This window comes from Buceros rhinoceros, unplaced genomic scaffold, assembly GCF_000710305.1.
Source record: "Buceros rhinoceros silvestris isolate BGI_N320 unplaced genomic scaffold, ASM71030v1 scaffold35133, whole genome shotgun sequence".
Classification (NCBI taxonomy): Eukaryota; Metazoa; Chordata; class Aves; order Bucerotiformes; family Bucerotidae; genus Buceros; species Buceros rhinoceros.
Genome location: NW_010405981.1, coordinates 1 through 10,811, shown reverse-complemented (window position 1 = coordinate 10,811; position 10,811 = coordinate 1). Strand labels below are relative to the sequence as shown.

At 53.8% G+C, this 10,811-nt stretch overlaps 1 protein-coding gene across 1 annotated transcript; it reads right to left on the bottom strand.

The window, feature by feature from the left end:
- Nucleotides 1–534: 534 nt before the first annotated feature.
- ACRBP (acrosin binding protein) lies at nt 535–10,594 on the bottom strand (the record flags this gene model as incomplete). Its single annotated transcript, XM_010133926.1, has 13 exons — nt 535–648; nt 1,151–1,237; nt 1,310–1,474; nt 1,580–1,759; nt 1,956–2,088; nt 3,549–3,891; nt 4,725–4,764; nt 5,390–5,495; nt 6,301–6,465; nt 6,553–6,733; nt 6,855–6,960; nt 7,085–7,179; nt 10,382–10,594. Coding segments are annotated over 13 exons (1,928 nt in total), but the record flags the coding sequence as incomplete, so codon positions are not given.
- Nucleotides 10,595–10,811: the final 217 nt, after the last annotated feature.

Sequence of the window (10,811 nt, the reverse complement as noted above, 5' to 3'; positions counted from 1 at the left end):
GGGGACCCGCCTCAGACAAGAGAGGGGCCCCTGGGGGGTGTGATAGAGCAGCGGCCTCAGAGAGAAGGAAGCAAATTAGGTTTGTGAGGCAAATGAACTCTTTATACAGTAAGACTCATCCTTGGGAGAACAACCGACTGGCACAGGCCTGCAGAGGGAGAGGGAGGCGATGGACGGCTGCAGACTTCAGACAGGGGTGCTTGGGCCAGTGGGTCTAAAACCAGGCTCCCAGGGCTGACGGCTTCTCCAATGCTCAGCTGCTCCTTTCGCTGGAGAAAACAATTTTGTGAGGAGTTCCAGCAGGTGCCGCAGTGAAATGCTGTTGTGTGAGGCTCCCCTCACAGCGTGCCGCTGCTGCTGCTGCCAGCACAGAGCCGCTACTCGGAGGGCAAGGTCTGGCTGTGATGAGCCAGCTGCCCAGCAAGGGCTCTGGGAAAAGCTGTCAAAGCCTACCCAGACTCTCTGCCCCATCACAGCCCTAGAGAACGCGTTCTGGAGCCCTGTGCTTCCCGCACGTTACCCAGCTACTGTGCCTCACCCACTGGCGAGGCTGAGGAACCTCCGCTGCCACAGCTGCACCATCTCCTCTCCCTCCTTCTCACTCAGCACCTGGTATGTCTTGTTTCTGCGGCAGCTGCAGCGAGATACCTGCAAAGAGAGCCTGAATGCACAGACTGATACCACTGCCCATCCTCCTCCCAAGGAAAGAGGACCCCTGTGTTGGATGGCAGCTAGAGGCTGGGATGATGACGATGCCGGGGAGAGGGAGGATCCAGCTGGGAAGCAGGAGGGAGAGGATGACAGCTGAACTGTGTATTTCCTAAGATATGGGCTAGTCCTCTGTCCTACTCTGGTGTTTCTGGTTTTTTTACCACCTAGGATATGCAGGGATACCCCGGTGGGTGGGAGGGTCCCCAAACCCCCTTTGTCTCAACACTAGTTGGTAGCAGTGACCGTCTCCGCTGCCGTCTCTTACAGCATATGTGCAAATCCCAATGCCTTAGTTGTGTGCCAGGTGCACTTGTGTCACTATTTGTCACGCCCCCCAAACACACCCAATGCTGTCCTACTCGGGGGAAAATCAGCGGCCGGTGAGTCCTACGGGGACTCAGGGCTGGCTGCGAAAAGGGCAGTGCGGGCTGCTTCTCACCAGCTGGTTGTAAAGGCTCTTCTGGAGACACTGGTGGCTCTTAAAGGCGCAGTAGGTGGGATGCTGAATTCCGTCTGAGTCACAGATCTGGGGAGATGGGAAAGAAGGTCTGAGAAACGAAAGGAGAAGGAGAAATGGGAGTAACTACTGGGCACCCACCTGGCTCGGAGCATCTCTGTCTCGGAAGGCAGTGTACTCTGCCTTCAGCCAGAAGGTCACACGAGGGTCCTCACAGCCATAGATGGCAATTTGACTGCACCAGTACTCTGTCTTCAGCCCTCTGAAAACCTCCATGTAGTACTCCAAGGTCTCTGGGGAGCTGATCTGCAAAGAGGTGGAATAAAAAGAGCTGTGCTTCTTTCTGCTCTTCCCCACCACCCAGGCCAGGCTGCTCTTCAGAGGCCAGCAGACGTGCGGCACTCTTGGTACCTTGTTGCCTGCCGCCTGGTGCTGTGCGGAGAGCTGAGGGCTGATGTAGGAGATGAAGCTTCCTGTTTTGCAGTGAACGCGGTTCAGGTCTTTGATGTTCTGACACTGTTCCGTCTTCAGCGAGCAGAAAGCACAGTCACGGCACAGGTCCATGTGGCGCCGTCCGAGGCTGTCACACACCTAGGGAGTTCCGAGGGGAAAAAGGAGACTGAGGAGACCCTGTATCCCTGGCTCGGAGCTTGCCTCTCTGGTCACCCAAGCCAGTCTCTCCCAGGAGGTAGCACCTGAAAGGACGGTGCTGACAAACCCAGGCTGCCGGCGCAATGTGGGCAGCACTGCAGGAAGCCCTGCCCATAGTGGGGGTCAGCGTCCTTACCGAGTCTCCAAACCCAAGGACTCTGTCTTCCATCGCCTTCCAGACCTGGGTGACCACCGACGAGAGACAGTTTCCCTCCAGAACTGCATAGCACAGGATCATCACTGCCTCGTCCTTATTCAGGTCTAAAAGGCTGAAACAGAAAGGGTTGGAGCAAGTCAAGCGTCATCTCTTGTCACAAGTTGAAGAGACAGACCTTTAGTTACAAACCGAAAGGGGGAAATACAACCCCAAAGGATAGGAAAAAACCCCTTCCCAAAGAAACCTTGGACTCTTGGACAAACTGCCTGGAGGAACAGGGGTGCCTGCAGAGTCCGTAGCGACTGTACGACACAGAGGCTGTGATGGTCTGAGCTCAGAGAGGGCAAAAGAGAGAGTCGCTGAGAACAGCAGCGACCGATACCAGCTCTGACAGGCAAAGCAGGCGAGAATGGAAATGTGCCTGTAAAAAAGAGAAACAAGGCCCACCTCTCCCGCAAAGAGCACTTCAAGAACCAACAAGATCTTTTATGTCCACTCTTCCATCCCATGGGTCTACATGATCCTTTTTATTTTTTTTTATTTCCTCTGTAAACATTCAGACCATTTAGGATACCAAGAAGAACAGGAAGTTTTAAATTTAGAGCAAAAACTCTGTGCTTGAAAGTCTTGTCTAAGGTTTCTTAGTTCAACTCTCTCGGTTTTTTGTGACTGGGAGCTGGACATCACTGAGAGAAGAACCAGTGACAGCCCCCAGGGCACACTCAGCAGCTCCATAAAGGCTTGCTCTTTGTATGGAGATTACCTAACACTGACAATTTCTCTCTCTTGAACAGTTGTAGCCCAGGAGACTAAGTGTTTGGGTCACTTCGCTGATGAATCTGTGACAGCCCACGGGGAGTCTCTGCCACCTCTCAGATGCTGGACTGCTTAGGCACTGTCGGATCTTCACCTTCAAGACTTGGTAAATGGGCTGGGCCATCTTGATGGGACTCACAAGTTTCAATTAACGACCCTGACATTATTCTCCAAATTTACCTTAAAGAATTTATCCACAAATGTGTCATTATTGGCTATTGTTCCACTACTTGCTTGTTAGTACAGTGGCACGTTGTGATTTGATTGCTGCTTCATCACATCAGGATGATCAAGCCGGTAAAGTGAGAGGCACATTAAGAGTCATTAATAGCTCTGGTGTTTTCATCACCAGGGAATAAAAAAGAAGAAAACTGCCCAGCTTGCTGTACTTCCTTAAAAATAGCAAATAAATAACAACCTGAGGCTTAGAAAGCAACTGCTAATAAATGGGTTTAACCGCCTTTGCTTTCTCCAACGCAGGGACTGCTCCAACAAGAGCAGCCCAACCGAGAAGCAAAGGGAGAACTACAGGCGAAAGGGGCAATAAAGGGGTATCTGGCTCCTGCCTTTTCTACATCCCTAAGTAGTTTGTAAGTAGTAATAAAACATCTGCTGAGCGTTGATGACCTAGTTGTTCGGGACAGATGCAGAGTCAGGCGCGGGTAGGAGCCTCTGCTGCACGGCACACTTCAGTTTACAGCTCCTGTGTAGTAGGATCAGCTCACGCAGGTCGGAAAGCCTCGCGTCCCTGCGCACCGCCTGCCAACACCTTGCTGTTGGCCACGTGTGCGGATGCACGTGAACTCTGTCCCGAGCATCAGCTCGTCCGTCCAGGAAACTGCGTTGTGCCGCCAGCCTGAAAGAGCGTTTTTTCTGGGGACGGTATTTGAGAAGGTTCTCGTCTTAAAATTCAAGCCCCTGGGGGTGAAGTACGTAAGAAGCGGGATGACCGTTTGGAGGGGTGAAGCCGGAGAAGGCGGGTGCAGACTCTCCTCACTCCTCAGCTCCGCCTTGCTGGGGAAGCTGGGCTCACATGAGCTGTGAGTGTCCACATGCGAATACCAACAGGATAACGGCTGTATCCGGGACAGCCGCGACACTGAAAGGGGCGCAGGGGTCGTAGCAGACAAACAACGCAGCAGCAGGAAGTCTTGGGAAAAAGGGCAAACACAATTCTTGTGTGCAAACAGAGGATTAGGGAAGGGAAGGGAGGTTGATCTTCTGCCCAGCCAGCTGCAGAAACCCAGGGCTGAACAGTGCACGCGTTGCTGGAGCCTGTGGATATTTGAAAGGGACGCTGCAAATTGTCGCCGAAAATGAGAGTTGCGTGGGCTTTATCATGTCAGAGCCACAGAGCACTCTTTAGCTTACTGCAAGATGGAATCATGGTATATAGGTAATTTTGAGGAGATACTGGGAAATAAATAGCTCTTTAATCGTGGGGCAGAAAGCACAAGAAGGACTAAAAATTGAAAGTAAGTGCAATAAGACTTTGCTGCCCCCCTGATGATTCACGGCTAGCAGAGAGCCCACAAACACGTGCCGTAAATTCTTCACCTTGTTACGTTATTTCCTTTGACTTCTCTCTCTCTAAAGGTCACAGCTAACTCCATCGGGTACTACGAAAGCTGGTAGAGCTGTCGGAGCAGCTGCCAAAAGCAGGGGCGAGTGAGAAGGGATAGATGAACACTGGGCAGAAGACCCCGGAGAAGACACGCAGCCCTGGGTTTGGTGCCTGTCACAACCACGCGCACCGTGTGTTAAACTGACCAGTCCCACCCAGCACTGCCCCTCCAGCTGCAATGGTAACGCCTTAAAGCATTTGGCCCCTTTTTTTAGGTCATGCTTTGAAGTCCCTCTGAGAGGAACTGGGACGTGGCGAGCAGCAAAGCCGACAGGCGCAGTCTGTCTCTCTCGCCTTTTTATCCTCACTTGAGTTTAAGCTTTGCTTAGCGTGATTGATGGGTCTCAGCTGCCGGGTTACAGACACACAGTCAGCATTAGCGTCTTTGAGAAACTTTGCAGCAGAATAGTGAGTGTCATCTACAATCACAGCAGCCCCTCGATAATCCAAATATAATTAAATCGGAGCAAGGCTCAATTTCGGAGGCAGGGAAAACTAACACATCCTCCATGAAACAGAATTTTGCCTTCGAGTGCATATACCAGGGAAAATCTGCCAGGCAGTAAAAACCTCTATGATATTAGGAAGGAGAATAACATAACTTACAGCCTTGCAAGAGAACAGTTACAGCTTCAACACCACAATTAAATTGGTTTTTACGGGCAGCAGTGGGATCCCTGGCTCAGCTGTGGTGGTATGCAGTGTTTTTAACAGAAACCAGAGATTCACGATCATGAGCAAAACCTGGGTGCTTACAGCAACATCGCTGGCCATCAACAGAGCGAAACAAAAAAAAGACTTCTCTACGCAAACTGCGTTCAGACAGCACAGTTCTTCGCTCCTGGCGAGCAAAACAACCTCTGCAGCTCAGTCAAAGTAAGCGGTCCTCAGCCACAAAGTGCTACAGGACCATCACACAAATTTGAGCCAAAACATACAATCCTTTTGCAGATTTTTTTCACTTTGGGCTCACCAGCCGCAGCTGCTTGAGGACAGAGAGGTCAGTGGATTCCGGCAGGTCAGCTGAGAAGAGCTCAAGAAGCTCGGCAAGCTCCCGAAGCACCCCTAGGCCAGGGGAACTGAGAAGGGCACGTAGGGGGGTTGCAGCAGGCTGGGCTGCCGCAGGGCCGAGCCGGTACGCAGCTGCGTGCGGAGCTGGAACGGGCAGGCAGAAGCCCCTGGGAAGAGCAATGCACAGATCCGGAGCGCGGAGAGGTGGGTGCACGTGCTCACGGAGGAGTAGTGGTGCTGCACAGCCAGGAGCAAGGATCTGTGCCCCCGGCTCTGTTTGCTGGCCTGGGGCTGCGTCCGCTCTACCGGGGTGAGGACAGAGCACCCCTGAGGTCAGGCTGTTCTGAGAAACATCGGCTTCATGTGGCGTGCAAAGAGGCGAGGAGCCTGGCGAGACACGTGCTTACTCCGGCATCCCAAGGATGGGTGTTCACATGGAAGCCCTTTCTGCAGGTTATCCGGACTTCCAGGAGATATGAGTTAGGAAAAGGATGAGTGCAGAGGTGATTGCACGCTGCGGATGGCCACAGTGTGGGGATTCACACGCTCAGGATAAAGCCCTGCCTGCAGGTGAGGTGCAGCCTAAACGCGCTTTGACCAGGGCGCAGGGACAGTGACATCATCAGGTGCTAGCAGTGCTTGGTCACCCTCTCCTGGCTTACTGTGTGCTGGAGCGGGCGCTGTCTGATGGGCTCCCGGGGTACATCCCTGCTCTCTGTGGGATGGCTCGCTCCAGAACGCCCGCCTGCCCTCACCAGCTGCTCAGGGCAGGGGCATGGATGCCATGGGACTACCGGCCAGAGCGTGGGAGGGCAGCCCTGCACTGACGGCACGTTGTACCCTGCTGGGTGTGGAGACGGGTCTTCCTCTCACCCGCCATAGGGGGCTGTTTCCTGCAGCCCCTCCTTGGCGTTGTCTGGTTCTGTCTTGCTGCTGGAGTCCAGAGAAGAGCCCTTGGTGCCCAGGTGCTTCTCCAAGGAGAGGGTCAAGTGCAGGCATTGCTCCCAGTCTTGCTCCACCTGGGCAGGGTGTCCCGGTCTGGGAGGTGAGAGAGCAGGGTCAGCCGGGGCCAGCAGGGTCAGTGGGAGCAGAGGCAGCTGCCTGTCCTTTGGGGGTCTTGGCAACCTTCTGTCCTGCGTGGGTCTTCGCAGTCGCCTGTCCTGTGGGTGTTTCAGCAGCCCTGGTGTGGATGGGGGCATCTTCAGCAGCAGTTTCTGACCCGATAGTGCAGAGGAGTACCTCAGGAGAGTGTCCACGCTGTCGCACAGCAGAGCATCAGCAGGCAAGGGAGAAGCCTGCCCCGGAGCTGGGAAGAGAGTGGTGTGAGACGATACTTTCTGAGGCCAGAAAACTACTGGGGGGGAAGAGTAGCTGCAGGAGATCAGCAGATGAGCAGGGGCACCCAGTGCAGCTTGGTGCAGCCATACCTCCTTCTGCAGGGGAGCTTTCACCGCTTTCCCAGGAGACAACAGGATGGGGTCTCTCCGTCTGGAGGAATTTTTTTGGAGGAGACAAACTCGGACATGGGACTCGCTGAGTGGAGGAGAGAGTGTCAAATATGAGTCCTGCAGTGTTATCCTTCTTTCCTCCTCCTCCTCCCCCTTTCCATCTCTCAAGAGATATTCCCCCCAGCCCTGTCCCAAGTCCCACTCTCCACCTTGGTGTAGAACTTGCGATTGATGCAGCGGTATTGGGCGAACTCGCAGAAGCTCTGAAACCGCAGCACCTCTCGGAATTCAGCGCAGACTGGCCCTAGAGAGGGGTGAGAGAGAGCTGTGAGATGGGGGTAGGCTGCAGGTTTTGCTATCTGACCCTCCTCTGTTTTTCACACAATTATCTTCCCTTTTACAGAGTCCCAAACTTTCTGTTTTCAGGATCTGATAAGGAGTCTGTTAATAGTCCTAGAAGCATTAAAAAAAAAAAAAGGCAGGCAAGTAGTGATGTGATGGGTTAAAAAGATGACCAGACTGGGCCTGAGAACACCTGGGCCTGAGAACACCAGAGGAGACAATCTCCAGGGCAAAACACCCTGACATTGATTCCGGCTGTGCAGGGGATGGAGAAAGCCCGTAGGGACAAGACGCTGCTGGCCAAGCTTGTGCCCGTACACACGTGCACCACAGCCTTGTCCAGCACTGCCAACACCGCTGGCTCGAAAGCTGCAGCTTTTCCTTCAGCCGTCGCAGGAGAGAGGAAAACCCTGGGGGGTTTGGGGAGGGGGTAATCTTGTGCTCCCTCTGCCCCGTGAGCGCGGGGCCCAGGTAGCGCAGCCAGCCCTTTGTGCACGCCACACGGCTCAGGGGCTGGCGGAGGTGCAGGCGGTTAGTAGCGGCATTGCGCTCCTCTCCTGTTAGTTGCTTGTGCACCGTCTTTTGCACTGTGCGCACTTCTTCTCTTGCACTGAGCTTACGGACTCACCAGCAAAAGCAGAATTTCAGGCACTCACCAGGATCCCGGTCCTGAAAAATACCCAGCTTGTAGGGCACCCTCCAGATCCCCGCCCTGTCCTTTGGTGATGCCCTATGACGCCCACGAGCTCTGCGAGTGCGGTGCCCGTAGGTGTGGGCTGGGAGCTGCAGAGTTAGGGTCCATCGCACAGCCACCACTTGCCAAGGGCCACTGCTACCGCTGCGCAGGCAGGGAGCCCAGCCGCCTGCTAACCTCCGCGTTAGAGCGGCTCTCCTGGGCCAGCACGGCACCCACAGCAGCGCCCACCAGGCCAGGCTTGGAGCACTAGAGCCTGCTCTGTCTTGTCTCAAACCGCTCCTCTGATGATACAGGAACTTTCCGTTTTGGGGTGGGGGGAAAAGAAAAGAACATTTTCATTCCAGCATCTGAGAAGCAGAGGAAAACTTGACACAGATAAGGTTTCCCGTGGGCTCTCTTTGCTCTTGTCTTGATTTTCACCACGGCTCAGCTCCGCCGCAGCCTGTTGAACGCTGATGGCATGGTCTGATGGGCAGCTTGCCTCCTTCAGCACCGATCCCCGTCTCCTCTTTTCTTTCAACTCATCTGTCCTATGGAAATACTCATATTTCTTTGAATCCCCTGACGTTTTTGCCAAAGGGAGACCTTCCCAGCACCAGCTGCTTAGTTTAAACAACATCATCTTTTGCCTCTTTCCTCGGCTCCTCCTGCCCGTGCCTTTTGCTGCAAACAGCTGCAGCTTCTGCTGGGTGCCAGGAAGCCACCCCCTTGGGCTTCTCGGCTAACTTTACCTGCAGGATCTCCCAGCACGGGGCAGAAGGGCAATTAATTAACAATTGTCTCATCGCTAAAAGATGGAGATAGCCAAGATATTTTCATACACTCATCTGGGAACATCCTCCCGACTCTCATGTCCCACAACAAAGCGCATTGAAAGGCTACGCGCAGGCTTCCCTTGTTTAAAACACAAGGTAACTGCTTTCCTCAGCTCCGCGCCTGAAGAGGCACAATTAATGCTCATGACTCTTTGGACGTAGACAGCACTGCCATTTACCTGTGAGGACAGCAGAGACACGACATGCAAAGGCACGTGCTCTGGTGTATCTCCTCAGCCTCAGCCTGGCTGCTACACGTGCCAAAATAGCCCCAAAACTGGAAAAGAGGGAACACGGAGGGGAATAAAGTCTGCCAGATTGGTCCTTTGGGCTGAGGAATGGAGGGAAAGGCAGCAAAGAGGGCATCCTGCAAAGTTGTCCCACTTCCTGGCATTCCCATTCAGCTGCTCTCGGCAGCCGAACCTCCAAAGGCAGGAGCGGTGGGAGTGTGACTGGACATGCCAAAGAGCAGTGTCAGGGTGCTGGGCATTGCCAGCAGAGTAACAAGGGACAGACCCTGGGTGCACCCAGCACCATGGTATCACGAATTGCAGGTGCCCATAAACGGGTGAGGACCCCAGGACCCGTCTCTGGGTCTGGTGATGCAGGGTGGGACCCGTTCCCCTGACACAGCTGCAGAAACAAGAAAGAAATCGTTTCCCTCAAGCTGCAGTCCAAATAAGCACAGTTGGTGGATCATTCAGTTCATTGACGTTCATAGCTAAATATAAAGACATATTTTTAATGAGAAAATTGTTCCTATTTTTTTTCCTCTGAAGAAAAATACAACAGAAGTAGTCCCAAGTTTTTCAGCTGCACAGATATAATTATGCCACTTAAATTCTCTGATGGAGGGGTGCAGGGAAAGTATGACTGCAGAGATTTAAAGGGTGCTGTTGCTATGGTGCTTTCTGAACTGGGATGTTTCTTGGCTTCTGAAATGTTAAACACTTAAAAAAGCAGCTTATCAGCTCAAGCTTTCTTAAAGACCCATGAGAGCCCGTGAGCCAAGCTTCTGCCTTAAACCCCAGATCAAGCAGGAAGGAGCCGCTCAGGTTGTAGGATAAATGGTTGGGAAGACATGATGAGCTTCGGAAAAGTGGGGCCAGTTTTTTCCCCTGGCACACCACAATGAACATGTGGAGAGTCTGAGGAGCTCAGCAAAGTGCCACGGAAGTGACCACGGCTTTCAGCCCTGGCCTGTGAGGAGAGAGAGGGGCAGCTGAGCTTGTCCGACTGGGTAAGGAGGGGATGGGGAGGTGAGTTCACGGCAGCCCACAGGGACCTGAAGCTGTGAGATGACAATGTCAAACTCTTCTTGGTGGTGCCAGACAACACAAGAGTGTAAAAAACTGGAAATGCCTGCTTGGGAGGTTAGGACTGGCCATTAGGAAAAGCTTTGTTTCTCCAAAGAAAGTGGTGCAGCGGGGGGAGGGGTGTCCGGAGAGGCCAGAAAACCAAAATCCCTTCGCACAAAGCCAGGATGCTCTAGTGCTGGGAGTGTCCTGCTCTGAGCTGGACTTTGGGCTAGAGACCTGAAAATGACCCATCCACCACCATTCCCTCAACCCTAGAGGGTAGAGAGAGACCAGGTGCTGCTCCAGTTGGGGCGATGCCTGCCTCTGCTCCCGGAGGTGCAGTGATTCCCCTACCTTTGGGGACGCGGCCGTGGTTCTCCTCCTGGTCCAGCTTCTGGATGGTGGGGAAGAGGCAGCCATGTACCCGGCGCACCTGGCAGGACACCTCTGCCTTCCAGGGGGGCCACAGGCTGGCGAAGAAGAGCTGGTACTCGCTGTCTGACAGCGGGCTGCCCGGAGCGGGCAGCACCAAAGGAGTGACAGAGGACATCATCAGGGCCAGCAGACCTGGGGAAGAAAGCAGCCCGTGCTTAACAGGGGCAAGTGGTGAGTGGAAACCAAAGAGTGGCCGGGGGGGCAGCCGGCTCCCGCCTGCTGGTGCTAAACAGGTTGCAGGGACAAGCTGCCCTGAGGTCTCCCTTCATCACCCCTGTCTGCAGGCGCCCGGGGGAAGCAGCACCTCTGAGGCAAAAGGGAGAAAAAGAATGAAAAAATGGGAAAAACA